The sequence below is a fragment of the Abramis brama genome (assembly GCF_963993115.1).
Source record: "Abramis brama genome assembly, chromosome: 21".
NCBI classification, from domain to species: Eukaryota; Metazoa; Chordata; class Actinopteri; order Cypriniformes; family Leuciscidae; genus Abramis; species Abramis brama.
In genome coordinates, this window is record NC_139983.1 from 16,928,195 (window position 1) to 16,953,060 (window position 24,866).

At 35.9% G+C, this 24,866-nt stretch overlaps 1 protein-coding gene across 2 annotated transcripts; it reads right to left on the reverse strand.

The window, feature by feature from the left end:
• Positions 1-377: 377 nt before the first annotated feature.
• Positions 378-13,884, reverse strand: p4ha1b (prolyl 4-hydroxylase, alpha polypeptide I b). 2 transcript variants are annotated; one of them, XM_084096376.1, is made up of 15 exons: positions 13,664-13,884; positions 11,591-11,667; positions 10,945-11,041; positions 10,335-10,486; positions 9,208-9,345; positions 8,472-8,711; positions 7,202-7,413; positions 6,925-7,101; positions 4,416-4,486; positions 2,957-3,056; positions 2,772-2,825; positions 2,132-2,197; positions 1,331-1,399; positions 1,150-1,246; positions 378-1,049 (listed from the first exon to the last, which is right to left on the reverse strand). In XM_084096376.1, the coding sequence occupies exons 2-15, from the start codon at positions 11,664-11,666 to the stop codon at positions 979-981; spliced, it is 1,620 nt and encodes a 539-aa protein (XP_083952502.1). In that variant the 5' UTR covers position 11,667; positions 13,664-13,884; the 3' UTR covers positions 378-978. The 2 variants fall into 2 exon arrangements, with proteins under 2 accessions (XP_083952502.1, XP_083952501.1); XM_084096375.1 differs by lacking the exon at positions 4,416-4,486 and adding an exon at positions 6,367-6,437.
• Between the last annotated feature and the right edge of the window lie 10,982 nt (positions 13,885-24,866).

Genomic DNA, 24,866 nt, shown 5'->3' on the forward strand with positions numbered 1-24,866 from the left:
ATTTTTTTTAAAGAAATTCATACTTTTATTCATTATAAAAGCAAGGATGCATTAAATTTATCAAAAGTGAGAGTAAAGATTTCTGTTTCAAATAAATGCTTGTTTTTTTACCTTTCATTTGAATCCTTAAAAAAAAAAAAAAAAAAAAAAAAAAGCTAAAATATTAAGCAGCACAACTGTTTTCAACATTGATAATAAGAAATATTAATTTCTGAAGGATCATGTGACACTGAAAACTGGAGTATAGAAAAGCATTATTTACTTTAGGGAAAACTTTAGAAAAAAGTATGCAAGAGTGTGAGAGTTGTGGAACTCATACATTTCTAACACATCTCAAAATTTTAGAAAACAAGGCAAAAAAAAAAGACAACTGAAAATGATGTCATAGATTTTATTTCTGTAAAAAACTATCACACTTAAAAATATTTCCAAATGCACATAAAAAAACTAAATATAAAACAAAGACAAACATAGTTTGCATTGGCCCCAGGAATAAAAAAAATACTCTTTGGTACTTTAAATGTTTCTGGGGTTTATAAAAACAATTTTGTAACAGATTATTTTCCTTTTCCTTTTTTTTTTGGTCTAAAAAGTTGGTCTTGCACAGTGCCGTGTTTTCTTTAACAATTATATTAAGGTTTATGGAGTGTTCAGTGGTTTAAATGAAAGACTTCTAAAAAAAAATAGAGGTCTGTTGGAGTTTAAGACATGACAGGAATTCAGGAGTTCAAATTCAACCCTAAATAAATAACTAAAATAAAATATTTGATTGAATTTGGATTTGATTTGATTGCATATTCATCTTTCAACAGTCAGGGAATATCCTGCCCAGAAACCTCACAGCATTTCTGGGTCTATTATTTGATCAATAGAAGAAATGCATAGATTGATGCAGTCATTCACTCCTTGTACACACACACACAGATCATATTGACTAAAACTGACACTGAACAGGAAAAAAGAAAAGAAAAGAAGTGATCATTCCATCTCAGACACTGCACAGGGTCGTCTGAATTCTTGACCTCGTTCATGTATCCATTTGTTTGATACTGGAGGAAAAGAGAGTAGAATAAAATAAAACAAGTGAGAATACACACACACATATATACACACACACACACACGCACGCACGCACGTGTACATACTCACCCCATTTGTTTCCCACTAAAACTGGACAGGCAGCATGTCTTGTGCTGTAATCTCCTTCTCCACTGGCAAAAAGGTTATACCAGAATACTGCTGTACCCTGAAAGGTAAGAGAGAGTGAATATTAAAATGAATTGACTAGTTTACACATGAAGAAAATTATTTATTTTTAGTGGCGTTTCACCTTTTTAGGCCACACTGCTGCGCCTACATCAGGGAAGACTGTAGCGCCCCCTGCTGACACGTCACTCATCTACAACAGGTAATATAATGTCATGACAATACAACATTTCTATAATGCAGGGGCGGAGCTACGGGTGGGCCTGGACCAGATTGACAGCTTGTCCACCCTGTCAGATCAACTATATCCTAAAATTATACAAGGCTGCCAACTTTCAAGCATTTGGCGCCACTCGCGCAACTGACACTGTTGGTTGTCGATACAGATATTGCGATTTCTCTTAGTGATACAGTGGTTTTGATTTGATCTTTTGTCACGTGATCGCACTCCGCAATCAGAGCGGTCACTCTTCTTCATCTATCAATAGGTTTCCCTCATTGTCACCTGGACACCCCTTTAGGCTCAGCCCTGTTGGTGGATCTGGACTTGGTGATTAGTTTTCAATAAAGCATTGTTGATTTGAATGAGCTTTTAGGTCTTTTGTTGCGAAACCTGACAGTGCTAAAGTCATGGGAGATTACAGTGCGTATTGCCTGTCAATTGTTTCTCCCAAGTTGATAAACAAGGGGTGATGCGAATTATTCCAGCCCACCCACACTTTTAGAGTGTGACTTTTTGCATCCGCCACTGCTATAATGTTATATTGCTTTACATTTTATTGCAAGCATTTTAACAAGCATATTTACTAGCAAACAAGCAAATCAGATATGTGATAAATCATGTCAAAGACCATAAAATGTTGATAGTTATGATTGACATTGATATACTGTATGTGTGTCTGCACGTCAAAGTCAATTTACTCACATAAAAGAGCCAAGTTGCAATTCTGTTTCCTGTTCCCAGTTCTTTAAAGGCATCTGGTTCATCTTTCTGTTTATAAGAACACAGTGTAAAAAAATAACTCAAGACACAAGCTTACCCCACTGTTCAAAAGTCTGTGGTCTGTAAGATTTGTTTAATGTTTTTGAAAAAATATTTTCACCAAGGCTGCATTTATTTTTATCGAAAATACAGTAAAAACAGTAATATTGTGAATATAATTGCATTCTTCAGTCTTCAGTGTCACATGATCCTTCAGCTTTATATGCTGATTTGGAGCTCAAGAAACATTTGTTATTATTATCAATGTTGAAAACAGTTCCTTAATATTTTGTAGAAACTGTGATGATACATGTTTTTTCAGGATTCTTTGATGAATAGAAAGTTTAAAAGAACAGCATTTATTTGAAATAGAAAACCTTTTTAACATTATAAATAATGTCTTTACAGTCACTATTGATCAATTTAATGAAGACATGCTGAAAAAGACATGCATTCTCTTTTTTTAAATCTTACGCCAAGCTTTTGAATGGTACTGTATATAAACAATTGAATAATCCTACGCTGATTTATAGTGCTGATATGTGTGTCTTTTTATCTGTGAAAGAAAGACACAGGAACTCACCCTTCCAAAGTCAAAATGAGGTTCGTACTGACCACCAACTCCATAATTTGCAACCTGAGATGAAAAGCATTGCTTATGACAACCTTTTTAACAGAGCAATATTACAACAGCTGCATTCTTGTTACATGAATGAGTCGTCTGACTAAAAGCATCTGATTGGCTGGTTGTGTAAAAGTTCCTCTTACCTGCAGCTCTTCTGCTGTGTCCATTTCCAGGCCTGTAACATCCTCGATACGCTGGTTAATCCTTTCAATTGTGGAATGCTCATATCCAGACAGCCAAGCACTACAATGAGGGGAGAAAAAGACTAGAAATTGAAGAAAAGTGAAACAACTATATACAAAAGCAATTCATATTCCATTATACATGATAAACCAACCTCATGCCACACCATGCACATGAATGATTTTCAGACGTTTTCACATCCTGTTTTCAGTGAAAAGATTTCTACAGTTGGATTTATTTTATTTAGTTATAAATGTGAAAAAGTCTGATTGTGATAAAGACAAACCGAAAGGGGAAGCGATGAATGGTGGAAAGAGAAATTAAAAAGAAAGAGGGGGCAGCAAGCAGCAAAATGAGTTCACATTCCTCACAGAGAATATCAGAGTAAAGGAATTCAGCAAACACTGATCTCATTCAGGATTATGAGTGAGTGAGTGAGTGAGTGTGTGTGTGTGTGAAAGAGAGAGAGAGAGAGGCCCCTCAGTTACTGCAAATCAACATTAAACATTCATCTTAACCATGATTTCTAACATGATAGTTATTTTCCATTTAAAATCATTGCTAATTGACACCTACATCCTTGATTTAAAAAAATATGTATACAGCACTGTTCAAAAGTTTGGGTGCTCCATGCTTATTTATAAAGTCTCATGCTCATTTATTTTTTTATCAAAAATTGTGAAATGAATATCACAGATGAATGAATGTTCAAAAGAACCGCATTTGAAATAGAAATCATATGTAATAGTATAAATGTCTTCACTGTCACTTTTGATCAATTTAATGTTTCTGCAGAATAAAAATATATTTTTTTTTTAAACGTTACTGACCCAAACTTTTGAATGGTAGTGTTATATACCATTTATTTTAATATATTTATCTTCTCAACATAATGTTTGAAGTCTTCAACTCACAAACTGACTCATTTATAGCTTTTGGTGTGAAAGGAGCCCTCAAGTGTTCCAGCAACTCCACCCAGTCTGCCGGTGCTGGGACGTGCGTTCTCAAACATACACACTCATAATAACTAGGATAAGTTAAACCACTCTGGTGTGGGAGGAAAAATGAGGCAGACGATATAACTATGTATAGCTTATTAAAAAAATTATTTTAGTTCACAGACTCACGGCTGCTCATGCAGAGACTGAGACTAAGGCGCAATTCTGTATGTGTGCACAATTGTTCATTTATCGACTCAGATAACATTTCAGATAGTCTTAATATTAAGAGGACTGTAGTAGAAGAAAGACTCTAACATTTGCTGCCTGTGAAAGTGAGTCACCAAAACGTCTATGGCCAAGTGAAGGTTGGATTTTTGAATTTTGGCACACATTATGAATCTCCATTTCACGGGGGGCTCTCTAGAGATGATGATGGTTTTGGATAGGATATTTTGACCTTTGACTTTTGATCCCTTACCTCTTGGAGACTCTGTACTGGGCAGTGGTGAGTTTTCCCGTAATGGGATCGTGCACAGTGGCTCGCTTTAGCTATTCACCATTACACAAAGCAAAGAGGAGAAAGAAAGAGGAAAAGTTGAAAGAGGAGCAAGAACACACAAAAGCACAAGGACATGGACAGAATAAGTGCAGATAAAAGAGAGGAAAAAAAGGGGAGAGAGAGAAAGAGAAGTCACTTTAGTGTCATATTCTGAACTGAAGCCATGTAAAGAACAGGGACAGAACTGTACACCAGCAGTGATGCAAAATTTTAAATCATTTTTAAGTTGTTAACATAAATCCTTGAATTACAAAATCCCAAAGTTTCAAATTATAATTTTGAATCACTCTGTCCCTGTTCAAGCCCTACACACAGAGCACATGACAACTACAGAAAGAAAAAGTAACAAAGTAGAGCATTGCTTACTCTGTCTTTTTACCTTTTTATCCATCACAATGAAAAAAGACGGCAAGGCGGAAAACTCCTCAGCATGAATTCAATGTCTATTTTGCGTTTACAAAGTTACAAGTCACAGCTAGTGCCTGTGAACATGCAATGAAATATTTAAATTCTAGATTTCAGTATGCTCTAAAATAATGTTTAAAAAAAAAATCATATATACACTCACCAGCCACTTTATTAGGTTCAACTTGCAAGTACAGAGTAGGACCCCCTTTTGCCTTCAGAACTGCCTTAATTCTTTGTGGCATAGATTCAACAAAGTGCTGAAAATTTTGGTCAATATTGACATGATAGCATCAAGCAGTCCCAAAGGTGTTCTATTTGATTGAGATCTTGTGACTGTGGAAGCCATTTGAGTAATAGTGAACACATTGTCATGTTCAAGAAACCAGTTTGAGATGATTTGAACTGTGACATCGCACGTTATCCCGCTGGAAGTAGGCATCAGAAGATGGGTTCACTGTGGTCATAAAGCGATGGACATGGTCAGCAACAATACCGGCGTGGCATTTAAACAATCCTCAATTAGTACTAAGGGGCCCAAAGTGTGCCGAGAAAATACAAGATGATACCGATGATACAAGGCAGGATGGATCCATCGTTTCATGTTGTTTATGGCAAATTCTGCCCCTATCATCTGGATGTAGCAACAGAAATCGAGACTCATCAGACCAGGCCATGTCTTTCCAATCTTCTATTGTTCAATTTTAGTGAGCCCATGTGAATTCTAGCCTCAGTTTCCTGTTCTTAGCTGACAAGACTGGCACCCAGTGTGTTCTTCTGCTGCTATAGCCCGTCTGCTTCAAGGTTCGACATGTTGTTTGTTCAGAGATGCTCTTCTGCAAACCTCAGTTGTAACGAGAGGTTATTTGAGTTACTGTTGCCTTTTTCTATCAGCTCGAACCAGTCTGGCCATTCTCATCTGAACTCTGGCATTAACAAGGCATTTTCGCCCTCAGAACTGACGCTCACTGGATATTTCCTCTTTTTTCAGACCATTCTATGTAAACCCTAGAGATGGTTGTGCATGAAAATAACAGCAGTTTCTGAAATACTCAGACCAGCCCGTCTGGCACCAACAATCATGCCACGTTCAAAGTCACTTAAATCACCTTTCTTTCCCACTCTGATGCTCAGTTTGAACTTCAGCATATTGTCTTTACTATGTCTACATGCCTAAATGCATTGAGTTGCTGCCATGTGATTGGCTAATTATATATTTGCGTTAGCAAGCAGTTGAACAGGTGTACCTAATTAAGTTGCTGGTGAGTTTTTATTCTCTGTTTTAGTTATTTAAAAAATATTTTTACATTTTTTTATAGCAATTAATTTAACAATTGTGATTTATGATTTGCAGTGTTTTGCATTGTTTCTGCTAAGGAGTTCTCAGATTCTAGGGATCGGTTAAGGCATGACGGTTCGTCTTTTTGGCGGTGTTCTATCTAGACTCCCACACTTATGGCCTTACCTCTTACTGATCCTGTAGGGGGCGGTCTCGAGCACGCCCGTGATGGGATTGGATATAGTAGCCCTACGGAGCTGAGGAGCCACATATGGATTACACACAGGCTCCTGTAAAGCACTTTCAACCCCTCACTCATAAATACTACATTTATATATAAGTTACTAAGTTAATAAAGTTACTCAAACTTCTACTTCTATATTCTTGATTTCTGTTAGCATTTAAAAACTATTCATATCATTATTTCATGCTTCTAAACTTGACTTTTGAGCTTCAAAAAGTATTTTTTATGATTCAACAGTCACATAAGCTATCTCCAAAAATTGAAATGACAGCTAATATTAGCAAAAAACTAAAAAGGTGTTGTACGCGGTTAAGGTCCACATAAACAAGTCACTGTCTGGAAGATGTATACTAAAAAAAAAAAAAATTTATACATTATATATCATTTAAAATGTGTAATAATTAAAAAAAAAAAAAACATTAAAAAAAAACATTAAAATAATAACCAAATCACAAGTTCAAACTGCAAACCACAGCATAACTTCAGTAAGTCCTACTCACTCTGGGTTTTGCCATCTCCTTCACTGTCTCGATCTCACTGTCAGAGATGATGTCATGATAACGGACAATACGTGGGCGGTCCCACTCATCTTCCTGCTTCACTGGCGCCAAAAGCAACAGTGGATTATGGTTGTTATCATAGTAACGGCAAAACAGGCGGCTTTGTCTGCGTGGGGTCTAGTAAAGTAAGCAAAAGAAAGAATATGAGAGAAAATTTTAAACATGTAAAAAGTAAGGGGGGGGGGGGGGGGGGGGGGTGGACAATCTTTCTGCTCACCAGTTTTACTCCCTCTCCTCTGCACAGCATTTCATATTTCTGTCTCTCTGGCAGAGGGTCTTTGGACCGTTTCCTCTCAGTGTCACGTTTGTCCAGCACTTTCTTCTCTCTTTTTTTATCTTCCACTTCCTTCTTCTCAGCCTCTGCCGTTCTCTTCTCCAGCTGGAACTCAAAGTACTTTAGGTTCCCATTGGCCCTGTGGTGATCTGGGTCTGAGATTCACACAAAGGCAAAGGCTATTTTCTATGTAGGCTACTCAAAATAAACTAAAAAACGTATATATACGTACTGAAATTCTGGCTGTTCCCAATACGCCAATAATTATTTTCATACTAAATAAATCAAAAATAAACATTAAAAAATAAAACTCAATTATTTTAAATGCTACAGTGAGTTTGTGAAAAATGTATATTCATTTTAAGATTTAATGATTACATTTAACCAGTGTTGTTATTGTTAACTATAACTAAAACAATTACAAATCATTTTCATTAAATTAAATAAATCTTAAATAAAACATAAATATTAGATTTAAAAAACCTTAATCTTAAAAAAATAAAATTGCTAAAACGAAAACTGAAATAAAAATGAATTAAAGCTAAACAGAAATATAAAAAACTAATAAAATGCACATAACATAATTACTAAAACTTAAAGGGTTGGTTCACCCTAAAATTAAAAATAACTCATTATTTACTCACCCTGGTGTTGTTCTAATGCCGTATGCAAAAGTATCACAGAATGATCTCATGTGACATGTGCCGTATATTACAAGTGTACTGTGGGTATACGACAGGGTTTGGAGAAAAAACAAACCGAAATTTAATGTGTTATTTAATTAAATTCTTGACCTTGGCTGTTGGTCTCTCTGCACGGCTGCATGAAGTGTGCATTCATGAGACTCTATTAGTGCCACAGTTCACTCTTTCTCACCCAGAAAAAGCACACAAGTTGTAAGAAATCAAGAAAGAAATCAAGATGATTTCATTAAACCTTATCGTATACCCACAGAACACTTGGGATATACGGCACGGGTCGGATGGGATCATTCTGTGATACTTTTGCATACGGCAATTAAGGGCATTCGGAAATAGAACAACACCAGAGTCAATTATGACATAATCTTCATTTTAAGGTGAACTATCCCTTTAAAAATATAAAAATAAAAGTTAATTCTAAATCGTAATAAATACTATATAATATACAAACAACACTAAAATAGCACTGCATTTAACCATGTTATTAAATGATTAGTATGAGATTTTTTTACCCAGCTTCAGCATCCTCTTGGTGAGCTCGAGGGCTCGCTCTAGTTCACCCTGCTTGTAGATGGCATAACTGAGGTAGTCCAAAACTGTGATCTTGTCTATGGTGGATTCCTCGCCTTCATCCAGCTGTGTGAGGGCCTGAGCCATCCAGAGCTCTGTGTGATAGTAATCTGCCTCAGAGTATGCAATCTTCCCCAGCTCATAGCAGTCTGCCACCGTCATCCGGCTCTTGTGCACAACACCTGAGGTCACACCAGTAAAGGGACGCACAAAACAAATGGTCTCTTAATTGGATGTCATATATTCGGTAGCGTTGTTTTAACTATCAAGATACTAATATGATTTCAATGTTGTTTTTTTAAGATATTTATTTTGTTGCTGTTCCAAAGGACAGCCTTCTCACCTGTCAATCAACCATTCGACTACAACACCGACTATTACAACGACTAAATAACCATCTGCGGTTAAGTAGTCACAGGAGACATTTGAAACACACATCACCTCCAGGTGTAAACAACTAGTCGGTGGTGTTTACATTTCTTTAAAATGGCACAGATATTATCACTCTATCCCATGGGAACATTTTAAAGAATTTCCAAAGAAATATAAAAACAACTTATCACAGACAGCATGATGCTTCTCACAGAGTTCACTCAGTCCGTGGTAATGCAATGTGCTTGATAAATATTTTCAAAGGGTCTGGAATGCATAAACACGTAGACATGCACAGTCGCTCACCAGGCAGGTCTCCATTAGAGATGGTGTTGGCAGACAGCTGGTATGTGTCCTGTAATCTAAGCAAAGCTTTGGCTGCTCCTGTCTGGTCCTCGTCTGTTGGGAAAAACTGTCTCTGGACAGTCAGATTAGAGATAAACCCTACAAAAGAAAACAGAGAGGAGAGGCTTGATCTTGAGGAGTACAACAGCTTAAGAAGTTTATAACACATATAGAGACATTTATGCAAATAATGCAATTACTACTGTATGACAAAAATCATACATAACAGTAACAGTACAGTACTGTTCTAAGGTTTGGGGTCAGTACATTGTTTTACAGTAATTCATATTTTAATTCAGCAAGGATGCAATAAATTGAGCAAAAGTGACAGTAAAGACATTTGATGTTATAAAAGATTTCTATTTTAAATAAATGCTGCTCTTTTGAACTTTCTATTTCTATTTAAGTATACAGACAAAAAATGATCACGGTTACTACAAAAACATGAAGCAGCACAACTGTTTTCAACATTGATATTAATGAGAAATGTTTCTTTAGCACCAAATCAGAAATTATTATTATCAGTAGGATTTCTGAAGGATCATGTGACACTGAAGACTGGAGTAACGATGCTGAAAATTCAGCTTTGCCATCACAGGAATAAATTATTTTTTAAAGCATATTCAAATAGAAAACCATTATTTTAAATTGTTTTATTTTAAATTATTAAAATAAATAAATTTTACGTTATTTTAAATAAATTTTACATTTCACAATATTATTTTTTTTTACTGTATTTTTCATCAAATAAATGCAGCCCCTGTGAATGTAAGACTTCTTTCAAAAACATTCCAAAAAAAATCATACCAACCCCAAACTTTTGAATGGTATTGTATGTCATATAATACTGTTATTTATGCAAAAAATTCAACCTGAAAATGTTTTGTTTGTTTCTGAACCATGTAGAAAGAAGGACTTGATTGGTAAATACAAATCAGTCATTCTTAGCAAATGAATAATAAGTCAGATATCAGTTCAAAAACAGCTTCATGTTACGCAACACTTGAGATAGTAAAATACAGAAACTATATAAATATATCTTATGTATAGATAAATAATTACTATGTCAGACTTTGACTGTCACTAACCATTGGTGGTGTCTTTCAGCACCAGGCTCTCCAGGTCGGCCCACTCACTGTTGAGTCTTTTCATCAGTTTGAATGCATTGACCGGGTGCCCCAGGAATCCCTCTGGGTCCTCCGTGGCTGTGTTCGTCAGTGAGTCCAGTTTGTCTGCCCACCTGATGCAGGTAAAGAAACAAAATATTCACCAGCTATCAATGAGCTGTCAAATGACTACCAAAAAGAAACACATTTTTATGAAATGATCTGTGAAGTAAAGGACAATCACATCTACCCATGCAGACGTACGTGTGTGTGTGTGTGTGTGTGTGTGTGTGTGTGTGTGTGTGTGTGTGTGTCCAGGTAAACCCCACATTATGGGGACAAAATATCCCCACAAAGATGGCAATATCCGAAATCTTTGTCCTTCAAGGGACATTTTTTGGTTCTGCATGAGGAAAACAGCTTATAAATCATACTAAATGATGTTTTTTGAAAATGTAAAAATGCAGAAAGCTTTCTGTGATGGGTAGCTTTAGGAGTAGGGTTAGTCTAAGGTGATAGAATATATAGTTTGTACAGTATAAAAATCATTATGTGTGTGTGTGTGTGTGTGTGTGTGTGTGTGTTTACTCACTCTTTGACCTGCTCTAGTCTGTTCTCCTCTTGTCTAATGTATTCTTTTAGTGATTTTACCAGGTCCTTCTCTGTGTACAGTAGGTCTGTCATCTGGCCTACAAATCAAAAAGTAAAATGTCAAATCTGAAACAGAAGACTAAACATTACACAAAGCTTCAATGACAATTTTGTTAAACAGTCACATTGTTTACTGAAATTGCCATGTATAGATAACAGCATCAAACTAAAATGTACATGGGTTGGAATTACTTGGGTATATCAAAAGCCATTTCTGAAATGGTTTCTCCCAAAGGCCACTATGCATTAAGGGAGTCCAGCTCAGTTGTGTAAAAGTACTATTTTTTGTATTTATTTTTTGCTATGGGAGTATATCCATTTTGTTCATTGATTGGCATAAAAATTCTTCTTATGAAATCCCCTCAGATTCAAACGAAACTCTAATAGATAGATAGATAGATAGATAGATAGATAGATAGATAGATAGATAGATAGATAGATAGATAGATAGATAGATAGATAGATAGATAGATAGATAGATAGATAGATAGATAGATGCTTCCTGCATGTTTCATATGTTTGGCAAGATGTATAGCCTAATCAGAAATGGATACAAGGCAGAACAACACAATGGAAGATCATCTTACCTATAGAAGTGAAGAAATCATTGTGGGCATACAGGGAATGGAAGAGGAAACTCAACAGGAACCAAGACAATGCCATCCTGAGAGAAACAGAGAGTGTCAATGTGATACATCTAACAATGCATTGCACATCATTGCACATCTTCCTGACAATATCGGAAGAATTTATTATTTCTGTCTTTTGAGGTGTTCACACAAAGAGATAAAATGCTTAAAATGCAAACATATACATTGGAAAATTGGGTTTTGGTTGCCATAACCCCCAGTGCACTCCCATTTGGATACATGGAATACAGACGGCTGCATTTGGTCACTGCTGGCTCAGAATTTTGGCACAAATGTGGCGTCCAGAGAGCAAACAAAGAGCATTCCGCTGGGCCTATGGGAAGATCCCTTTTATGTGTTTAAGCCAGTGTCAGCGTGTATAAACAAGATGTCACATTTGTTTGTTGAAAAGAACAAATACGGCAACCAGGGGTAAGCCTTAGAGCAAAGAGAACGCCTCATTGGACAAATGCCCTGACAAACTCCACACAATGAGATCCACACAAGTGTAACACACATTATCACAAGCACTATTTGTTTTATTAGTAAAAACTATTGCATCATAGCCTGTTAACTATGCACTTTTTTAATGCCTTTTCCCCATCACATATTTTAAAAATATTCATAAATAAAAACAAAGTATCATTCTAAAGCTTAAACACTAAGCACAAGGGGGGTTATAACTTCTAACAGTTAGAAGGTTAAATGTAAATCTGAGTTTAATATGCTGCAGATGTGTCATGGTATGCAAAAGGCATCTGACACATGAGATATGCAAACAAACAAAAAAAGGCCCTCAAGGCACCAAACTAACAGGACCTGGTCCGCTGTGTTTGCTCATGTGCTCTGCAGGAACTTCTAAACCACCATGTGAACAACAGAAGGCTTCTTGGCTAATGTTAATGACACATCATGTATAACAGAATAAGTATTAGCAATTAATTGGAGTAATTGTCATAATCATAATCAGTTATAATAATTTCAAAATGAGTAGACACTCTCATTTAATGTAAATATTAAATATGTAAATATAAAAGTCCTTAAATTAGCAATGACTAGCTTTAGGTACCATCATTTTTTAGACGCCCTGTCATTGTTTTTTTGTTTTTTTGTCTTGTATATGCGAAAAGAATTTATCACTTAGAGTACACTACTAAGATTGTCAAAAGTTCAAACGGTCCTGCATAATTACAGGAAAGACCATATAGTGGTGTTCGTGAGCTCGTGAGGGTCCAGCATGGAAGCCAAACGCAGTTCATTCGGTCCAGACTGCACTGCCACGTCTTCGCCCCGCCCCCTCGAGAGCAAGAGAAGTGACTGCAAACTCTTCAAAAGGTTCACAGATAACAGATGCCAAATAAAAAGTTAAAAAAAAAAATCTGCGCAATAGGGCGGGTGGGACTTCTTTTTTTTTTCTTTTTTTAAACACTGAATACTCACTTCAGCAGTGTTCCAGTCAACGAGACGCACGCTGTGACGTTACGCGTGCTTGACGCAGAGAAACACTGTAACAACAACGTTATTACAGTGTTGCAAAATATGTAACGTGCTTTTAACTTGTCCACATTGATATCCGCTTTAGAACAAAAACATATTCCTCGTAATAGCGAAAATAAAAACGTATATCTACGGACACTGTCATATCTCAAATTAGATCCGAAGACTGACTTTAAGTCGTGCTTAATGAGTTTGAAACTTATTTCTCCTAAGTATTCAATCAATGCACATTTAGATAGTTTATTATTGTGACTATATTATTGCGTACATTGAAGATTGAGTGCAGGATAACCTCGTGCACGTCCGGTCGGCACTTTTTCTCAGCCAGAAGAAATTCCTGCCCGATACTTTTTTTTTACGCATAAGGAGTTTTTAATATCAAAAAGTTTTCCATGTAGGTACCTTATAATGCATCATATTGCATTTGCTCTGTCGATTTAAAAAGTCATTGCAACAACAAATAATTTGAAAACTAAATAAAACAAAAAAAACGAAATAAAACAAATCAAACTTGGAAAGCAAATAACCTCGTACCTTTCAGGCTGTCACACGCGCAGAGAAACAGTGAATCGATCCAGATGTTGCTCTAGTGGTGCTGATGAGGAGCTCAGAGTGGATGGAGGACTCTTCTGTGTTTACGATGCTTCTGGTGTGCAGCTGGGCTTTATCTGAGAGGCTACACTGCTCTTCTCCTCGACATCTGGCGAAGGGGATTCCGCTGAGCTACGTGCAGAGTCTCACACACTCCCAAACTCATGGAACCAGGTGGAATTTCGAACCGCGCATGCGCACAATGCAATTCCTATATTTCGTGTTACTTTCTTCTTCATTGGAATGTTGGCGTATTTTACATGTTACTAGATACATGATTTGGTACATATTATACAGTTTATACTGACACAATGGCTAATAACAGCAAATTGTATCCATAATATAGATTTTGTTTCTTAAAATATTTGTTGCACCCACGAGCACGGGTAATAAACTTGTGATTATTATTTTAATGCCATTACGTGTCAGTCAAGGCACACTTCAAGTATGTATGGATTACTTTTTATAGGCTATTACCCTTTTTATTTTATGGCTGTGGTCCATAATGAATATGCACTGAATTTATTTTTTCTGTGCAAAAAGAAGTGGAAGTTTCTATCTCTTCCCTCTCTCCACTCTTGTCTTTCTCTGTTGCTTCCTCTCTTTTTGATTTATAATAACCTTATGAGACATTCTGGGTTAAGACTTTGCTGGTTTAATTTCTGAATGCAAACTTTGCTTTCCAAATTAACACTTGGCTATAAACGAGGCGACCGTTTTTCACATAGTCTGAGGAATGTTTCTGTTTGTTTGTGAAACTGTAACACAGTAAACACAAGAGCTGGCATTTGTTATAAATACAGTTTATTGCACTCTGTGTATAGCTGATGTATATATTGAGCATTTCAAAGTTTTAATTAACATTTTCTGTATTATTTGAAATGCTCAATTACAAAAAAAAGTTTTATAATTTTTTTTTTGCTTTAGCACAATCTTTTGAGACTTGCCTTAGTATTTCTTTTCTATTACTATTGTTTTTAATACATTATTTGTAATGCTTTCGTGTAAAACTGCTGCTTCTCAACACTAGCCAAACATAACTTGATTCATACTAAAAATTATTATGGAGTGCTCCTGCGAGACTGATTCCAAACTTATTTCCTTATCCCAGCCCTGCACAACACTGCAGTCTGCCGCTGTGAATGTTTTCTTTGCAGTTATTATTTATTCCACTGATTTAAAGTTGACTTTATTGCCTTTTTTGGTTATAGATCTCTCAAGAAGCTGAAAAACAAGACAGTCTTTTCTTACAAACAAAACCTAAACTAGACACAAATACATTTTGTCACCTTTAGCCACCATATCCTAAAAGAAAAAAATAGAAATCAAAGATTTAAAAAAGTAATAAAAAATGTTGGAATTAGCATTTAAGCCTATCGCTTTTTTCCTGTTTAAAGATTAAAATCACATAAAAAATTAAATAATTTTCAGTTATTTTTATTTTTTTCTCATCTGGATGTCTATCTTGCTAGCTTGGAGAAAATATGAAAAAAATTGCATTTGGATGATGACATTTTCGTGTTTCTTTGGCATATGATAGAACGTCTTTACTGTTCCCTACATTCTCTTACTATGGGATGAATATAGTATCAAAATGATTAACACGTGCAAGCTCTATAATCTATGAACTTGATCAAGGTTGCAGATATGTTTTACTATCTACAACCAAATCCCTTTCAACTTGCGTGTGCAAAATTCAAAGTTGAATGAATGTGTAGCAATTTGTACAAATAGAGACATTTTTGTGAATACAAATGTTTTCTTTTGTATTAGTGTATAGCCTAATAACTTGCGCATGCAACAAAGAAGATGTGCGTTTGTGGATCAGGTGACACGCGTGCATTCATTGACGTCTTTTCTGAGTCAGTCTCATTTGATTAATTTGGATTTTGAGACTTTCCTTTTCGCGGTTTTTAAGCATTTCACAACCCACACACAAACTACAAATTAATAGGCCTGGTGCTAATTATTAATGTGTGCACAACTACCCATTTACTTGACAAATTCACAAATGTGCGTCATTTAAACTAATACAACTTGTGTGTGCAAAATCCAGAAATGCATGAATGTGCAGCATTTTGTACAAATAGAGACATAGTTGTTGATACAAAACCTCGATTTTGTATTAATGTAGGTCAGAATATGTAGCCTACATGCAACAAGTAAGATTTATGCATTTGTGGATCAGGTGACACGCGTGCATTCATTGACTCTTTCTGAGTCGATCCTATTTGATTAATTTGGATTTTGAGACTTTCATTTCTCCGGTTTAGCCTTGCACGATCCACACACAGCTGTCTGAGAAAATCTGCTACCACTAGATGGCACTCTGCTAAAACGGACAACGGCACCGTAATCAAGCGTTCTTTTCTCATTTAATACGCTTAATATTCAAGCACTAAATTTAGTAGGCCTACACAATATAGGCCTACCTTATTAATAAAGCATACTTTGTAGAGGCAAACAGATTATGAACAACACCAATAGAACCACAAAGAAAACTGGAAGTAGCCTACTTGGAAAGAAGTAGCCTAGAATAAATGAACAGAATGTGTTTTTCCCCTTTTTGCTTATTACAACATCTATTCTGTTTACTTGATTAATAATAATAAAAATAATAATAATGATAATGATGTATATAGCACCTTCTGAACTGATATGTGTAAATAAAGAATATTAATCTTGTTACTGATGATGGTAATGATGAACCAATAACAGCCACGGAATGTGATGTATAAGGCACATTTAAACTATTTTACAGATTGTTTGGGTCGATTTCCATAATTTGCAATCAATATTTAAACGATTATAAATTGTAGGCTATAAAAATGTCCTGGGAATAGAATTAGGTTCACAGCACCACAGAGTAAGAAAGAAAATGGATAAGTAGGCTACATAATCAAATTCACAAATATTAGACCATTTAAACATTAATAAAAATACTGAGTTACTAAAACGATATCTTTGTCAAAGATGTTACGAACCCCTGTTTTTAAAATGCTCGTTGGAAAAGGGGTAAGCAACATAAAAAGACGCGAGGCAAAGTGCAGTTTAAACATTTATTATAAGGCTAGGCTAATTAAAGCCGGGTTACTCCTATATGGGGAGGCTGCAGACCTGGAGCCGGTGTGGTGAATAATACGGTTACTTCGGTGTATCAGGCATACTACTGGCATACTAATGGGGTCCTACGTCCGGACTATTCACACTGAGTAACCGGATTATTCACCACCACACCTGTGGTGAATAAAAACAGCTCACGTTAGCTACAAGTTATCGCGAGAACAGATTTAGATCAGGCATACTACTGGCATACTAATGGGGTCCTACGTCCGGACTATTCACACCGAGTAACCGGAATATTCACCACACCTGTGTGGATATACGCATAGACATCATATAGAGATGCCTCGCGTGTCTTTTTATGTTGCTTACCCGCTCAAGCGATTCTGAAGTGCTTGATGAGCTGATTCAGGTGTGTTTGATTAGGGTTGGAACTAAACTTTGCAGGACAGTGGCCCTCCAGGAGCAGGATTGAAGCAGGATTTAATCTCTCTGCATTAGAGCAACGGGGCACAGGTGCGCAGGGGCGGAGCCTAACGAGAGAAAGAATAATAAGAGCACAGAAACAGATACACACAAAATACAAATACAACACTCATAAGGCTTAGAATATAGGTGTTATTATATATAATATAATTATAATAATATATTATTATATTATTGCGCATATAGAGATCAATGTATTTTGTATAAAGATCGTTTTGAGGGAAATTATTAGAACATTATTAAAACAATGTTATTTGTGTAGTAACAATGCTTAGCTCACGAGTTATTGATCCGTGAAGTTCGAATCTGTGAATTTATTGCCAACTTTACTCAACTAAATTTTGACAATACCTCCCTTACTGTATGTACAATAATCAAATGTTTATGAAAAAATTACTGTAATTCACATAAAGTAGTTTTTCATGTTCCAAAGGCTGTAGTACTTTCCTAGTGATCAGACTCACTTACTACACGTGAAATTTTGACAATAACTCTCTTATTGTACATACAATAATCAAATATGTTTATGAAAAAATTACTGTAATTCACCTAAAGTATTTTTTCATGTTCCAAAGAGTGTAGTACTTTCCTAGTGACCAGACTGACTTACTCCAGGTGAAAATTTTGACAAAACCTCCCTTACTGTAGAATTATCAAATATATTTATGTAATAAACATAATTACATGTGTTTATTACATATATTTATGTAATAAACTGTAATTCGCCTATGTTTTTTATATATTCCAAAGGTTGTAGTACTTTCCTAGTGATCAGACTGACTTACATGTTAAATATTGCCAATACCTACCTTACTGTAAGTATAGTACAAACATATTATTATGAAAAAATTATTGTAATTTCACCTTTTTTCATGTTCCAAAGGTTATAGTATGTTCCTAGTGATCACTCTACTCAATTAACTTTGATAAATGTATTAGGTAAAAGTAGGTATTAGAACTTCTGTTCCTTGTACAACACATTTCTTTCATTGATTAAAAAAAATGCAAATATTTTAGGTTAATCATATTTTCAACGTTATAAATAAGCAACACCCTTATTGTAATGATCCAAGTTACGTTTTTGTTATGAAGTCCTGAAGAAGTGGATTCTGGAACACACTGCTGCTTCAATGTATATCTAATGAGTGATTATAATCAAGGTATTAATCAATAGTTTTCCTTCTAAATATCAAATGAGCTGAATGACTTATAGGCTTATGAGATTTTACTTTGTTATAGAAATTACCAGTGTGATTATCGAAAATGTTATTTCATGTATCCTTTAAATGTCTGTATTTGATATCTGAGGTGTAACTGAAGGGTCTGGCCCATGCCAGGAATGCAGTAACAGTGCTTGCTCATTTAGCCCGGCTTCCAGAGATAAAATATGGACTTCTTTAACAGGTGTCACTACATCCATCTGCTTTTCTAGGCTACCGTGATAGCAATGGTCTCAGGAGTCATTGAAACCTATAGTTGAGAGACCATTTCTTAGTTAAAGTCTTTACTTTACAGTTAGATTTAAAGTATCCTCTCCTTGAGAGAAAGAACATGTTATCTTGATGTTTTGAGAAGACTCTCCTCCTCACCAAATCCAATCTTGAAGAAACTGTGTCTGTGTGTGTTAGTATTCTTGGTTACAGGTTAAGGAACAAGTGGAAATATAGCTGCAAGCAGCGATACGGGGCCAAGCCCCTGAAGCAGCAGCAAGAGCAGGAAGAGTAAAAACAGCAGAAATTGAAGAAAAAAAGAGCTGGTTCAGAAGTATAGGTGAAAATGAACTCAAACTGAACAGAAGTTCAGATGAGAATGAACACAGAATGAACAAGACATACTTATTTCTAATCCAAGAGGAAGAAAGATTAGTACAAAGTTGAATAATAAAGGAATCGACATGACACACAATTTTTTTAAATCATCCCACACGGGGCTCAAACCCATTATCTCTGGGTCAGATACCCGTCACTCATATTACTGCGCCACTGGGAAGTGGCATTTTTGGCAAGATGAAGAAGGTCCATAGTTCAAGTGAGAAGCAATTCAAAATGAATAATTTTTGTATAAATTTGCTGCATGTTGTATTTATCGAGTTCATTCACATACAGACACCATGTCTGGAACAGAAGCAACTTTTCCACCACAATACCTCTTGCGGCCTGGGAATGTGCCACACAGGATTCAAACCCACAACCGGAATGGTTCGGGGCTCATGGCACGTGGCACGTGGTTTAGCAGCTTGCGCCAGTCAGTTGACGCTGTCTTACCGAGCTGCTGAGGAGAGGCTTAAGTGTAAGAATGAGCACACAAAAGCATGTTAACCAGATTAGCAAGCTAACTTATGTTAATGCTAATGTAATTTATGGTTAGCCTGATAGTTGAAGAGCCACATTAGAAAGAATGGCATCTGGTTGGCATGCTAACCAATTAGCATGCTAAGCTAACTAGCATAAGGCAACAAATACAGGTCAAATTTGGAGAAAAATATATCGGGAACGGTAACGAAAATCAAAAATCTGTTCAGTCACTTCTGTGTGGCTCGGTCCAAAGATCATCTGAGCAAATTTTCGTAAGAACTGAACAAAATTTGAATGAGGAGTAGCAAAAAAACTGAACACTGTACTTTTCAAAATGGCCACTACTGTAATGGGTGGAGTCTTAATGTAAGATATTGATTGTGATTACCATAATGAGTGGAATCAGGTGTACTAAGTTTCATTTTACATCTATTTACATTCACATCTAGATCAAAGGGTTCAAAAGCTATAACACTTTTAATGTTGAATTTTTGAACTGGTGGTGGCGCTATAGAGTTGGCCCTAGAGACTCAAAATTTGGTCCAATTACAATTCATTACAATCACTACAAGTGTGGAAGGTCACGACATGTCTAAATTCAGGGTCCGAATGTCAGCCGCATAATTGATGGAGATATGCTTCAGTCTATCTATGTGTAGAAAATGTGTGATTATTTATTAGCCAATCAGAATCATTCAACCTGAAGCAATGACAAAGCTTAGACCTTGGTGAAGGGTATAATTGCTGTGATTTTTGTCAATGTAAGGGGAAGCGGCCTACTTTTGATCACTGGAGTAATCACTCCTTGTGATTCTTGAAGCTGACTTCTGCCTGAAGAAACTGCAAACTGTCTTCAGTAAAATTTCCTTTAATTTATTATAATTCTGACTCTTGTCTTAAATTGACTGCACTTCTAACTCCTGGTCTTAATAAATCATATCTGGTCCTTGGGTCTTTAACTGTAAGTCCCAAAATACAGATATACAGTGGTAATCCATATTGCAACAAGGACAAAAAAGCAGAAGTTTCAGCAGATATTCTTTAATGATGTTCCACTGTTTAAGGTACACAGTGAGCACAACCATTGGGCATCTTTTCCAGGTAGTTTGTCTGGTGATAGTCCAATGCAGCATACATTGGGTACCATCTTTGGCACTGTTCACTTTGGTAAACATGACAAGGATTAATTATGTAACAAACCACTAACAGTTATGTGTGTTAACCATGTCACGATCCACACTCGGGAAGAAGGGAAAGATCCAAGGGTGCAGTATGAAATGTTTAATAGGGAAATCCTTACTCACAAACAGTCCAGGCAGGGGTCAAAACCAAAGAAGCAATCCAACAAGAACAATACAAACAGACAAGAACAGAACTCTGAAGTGGCGTGCTACATACAACAAGGACTCCGTAACAAACACTAAACAGGCAGGGTATTAATACACAGGGAAATGACAATGATAATGGGAAACAGGCTGAGTGCAATGATCAGTGATAAGGGACAGCTGAGTGCAATGAAAAGACAAGGATCATGGGGAATGTAGTTCAAGAGTGTGCTGGACACCGTGAGGAAGGAGGACATCTAGTGGTGACCCAAAGAACATAAACCAGACACTGTGACAAACCAATTACATAATGCAATGAATAAATATTAAATAACATGTTCAATTGCTTAAATATTTTTGTTTACCCAAAGCAGTCCTGACTGAAAACATTTGAAAAAATTGTATTCAAACACACACATTTGTTTTACTTAAACTTTTACGTCACTTCACTAAAAGAAAATATAGTAAAGTAAAAAGTACTTGACAAAACAATCAGTTAAAGGGTTTATGATAATATAAGAACAACTTAAACCAAGAGAGGATCAACAACAGCAAAATTTTGAAGAGGTGATATTGAAATATTACTCTAACCACGAGGAATTAATTACAACTTTTATGTATAATCCCAGTGGTATTCCATGAACAATTAGAAAGATAATAGAAATAAAACAGTGCACTGTACAGTATCTTGAATGCCTCCATGATCTTACTGTTCATTATCTGTCAGATTTGCTGCACCAGTACAGTACATGTTCAGTCACTACTGTTAATAATAATGTAGCGGTAGCCCCTATTAATGTACTACAACCTTAAACAAACAAAACCCCTTTTAGTGAATTACAGTATTATATTATTATGTAATACAGTATTATTAGGTATTGTCAAAATGTCACCTGTAGTAAGTCAGTCTGGTCACTAGGAAAGTACTACAGCCTTTGGAACATTAAAAAACTACTTTAGGTGAATTACTGTAATTTTTCCATATGAATTTGTGTGTGCTGTATGTACAGTAAGGGAGGTATTGTCAAAATCTCACCTGTACTAATACAGTCTGGTCACTAGGAAAGTACTACAGCCTTTGGAACATGACAAAATACTTTAGGTGAATTACAGTAATTTTTTCATAAACATATTTGACTATTGTTGGTACAGTAAGGGAGGTATTGTCAAATTTTCAGCTGTAGTAAGTCAGTGTGGTCACTATGAAAGCACTACAGCCTTTGCAACATGAAAAAATACTTTAGGTGAATTACAGTAATTTTTTCATAAACATTTGACAATTGTACGTACAGTAAGGGAGGTATTGTCAAAATTTCACCTGTAGTAAGTCAGTCTGATCACTAGGAAAGTACTACAAACTTTGGAATATATAAAAAAAAACACTATAGGTGAATTACAGTTTATTACATAAACATATGTAATAAACACGTAATAATATGTTTATCGTAATAATAAGGGAGTAAGGGAGGTATTGTCAAATTTTCACCTGTAGTAAGTCAGTGTGGTCACAATGAAAGCACTACAGCCTTTGCAACATGAAAAAATACTTTAGGTGAATTACAGTAATTTTTTCATAAACATTTGACAATTGTACGTACAGTAAGGGAGGTATTGTCAAAATTTCACGTGTAGTAAGTCAGTCTGGTCACTAGGAAAGTACTACAGCCTTTGGAACATGACAAAATACTTTAGGTGAATTACTTTAATTTTTTCATATGAATTTTTGTGTGCTGTATGTACAGTAAAGGAGGTATTGTCAAAATGTCATCTGTAGTAAGTCAGTCTGGTCACTAGGAAAGCACTATAGCCTTTGGAACATGGAAAAATACTTTAGGTGAATTACAGTAATTTTTTCATAAACATATTTGATTATTGTACGTACAGTAAGGGAGGTATTGTCAAAATTTCACCTGTAGTAAGTCAGTCTGATCACTAGGAAAGTACTACAAACTTTGGAATATATAAAAAAAACACTATAGGTGAATTACAGTTTATTACATAAACATATGTAATAAACACATGTAATAATATGTTTATCACATAAAGATATTTGATAATTGTACAGTAAGGGAGGTTTTGTCAAAATTTCACCTGTAGTAAGTCAGTCTGGTCACTAGGAAAGTACTACAGCCTTTGGAGCATGACAAAATACTTTAGGTGAATTACTTTAATTTTTTCATATTAATTTTTGTGTGCTGTATGTACAGTAAGGGAGGTATTGTCAAAATGTCATCTGTAGTAAGTCAGTCTGGTCGCTAGGAAAGCACTACAGCCTTTGGAACATGAAAAAATACTTAAGGTGAATTACAGTATTTTTTTCATAAACATATTTGATTATTGTTGGTACAGTAAGGGAGGTATTGTCAAAATTTCACCTGTAGTAAGTCAGTCTGGTCACTAGGAAAGTACTACAGCCTTTGGAACATGAAAAAACACTTTAGGTGAATTACTGTAATTTTTCCATATGAATTTGCGTGTGCTGTATGTACAGTAAGAGAGGTATTGTCAAAATTTCACCTGTAGTAAGTCAGTCTGGTCATTAGGAAAGCACTACAGCCTTTGGAACACGAAAAAATTATTTAGAGGAATTACAGTAATTGTTTCATAAACATATTTGATTATTGTTGGTACAGTAAGGGAGGTATGGTCCAAATTTCACCTGAAGTAAGTCAGTCTGGTCAATAGGAACATGCTACAACCTTTGGATAATAAAAAAATCCTTTGGTGAATTAATGTAATTTGATTCTAAAAATATTTGTGTACAGTATGTGTGCAGTGAGGCAGGTTTCCTATCCTATCATTATAATGCACTTTTTATTGTTGCTAAAGGACAATCAATAGCATTAGAACACAATGTGAGAGATATTTGCTGGTAAAGCTGTAGTTGGCTAAAATGTAGTTGTCTGTTTGCACACAATGAAAAAATATTACAACTTTTTAGACGGTCCCTATCTTGGTTACCACACTACATTGGACATTCAGTGGACATTCGCAAGTTAGTATGCCATTAAAACTAGGGCTGGGTATCGTTCAAAAAACTGATTGCCTTTTCAAGCGTCTCCATACTTGAAAACCCGCGGAAAACTACTTTTAAACAGGAAATGACTAAATATTTACGTACATATTTGCAGCGGCACGGGATTAGTATTACCAGAGAATGTCTAATAAGGGGAGAAGTTCCACTCTCAGTAAACTTCCGGCTTCTGAACTGGTTGCAGTTCCACTCTGGTTCCATATGAGGGCGCTCACAGGACAAGTGCAGAATGAATGGAGGTCTATGGCGCTATACCCCTCAAAATCCACTTTTCTCAGGATATAATTTTTTGTCTAGTAATTTGAATGTTTTATTCGAAAGGAGATGCAAAGAAATTACACATTGTTGGGTTTTAGATTTTTTAGAGTCACTTATTTGCTTTAAAAAGTCTTTCAAAATGTCAATGACGTCATACACATCGTACGACCAGAGATACTGCTTTACGGCAATCCTTCAGTCACTTTGGTGCTTTCGTGCTCTGCACTTTCTTTTCTCTCGAGGCATCGACAATACAGCTGACACAAGTAAATACACGTGCTAGAAGAGTTTTTGTTTTGTTTGTTTCTGTTCCCGCATCGGATGCCACGATGCCATCAAGCGGTATCTCTGGTCGTAATCAGTCCTTCACTGACCAATCAGCGTTCATTAGCAGAATGCTGGCGTATTATGGGCAACAACAACTCAACCTGTAAGAAATCGATCATTCAACTTTTGACCTATAACCCATGTTGAACTTGCAAAACCTACAATCAAATCTGAGATTTCTCAATGGCAATCGGGTGAAAGAGACCAATTTAGCCGTCTAGCTCCATAGACTCCCATTCATTTTGCACTCATGGGCGATCGCCCCCAGTGGAACTCTGGTGGAACTACAACCAAAATTCGGTACAATAGGACTTAATAGGGAGTGGCCAGGCTCTCCGTAGACAGGCTCTGGTATTACC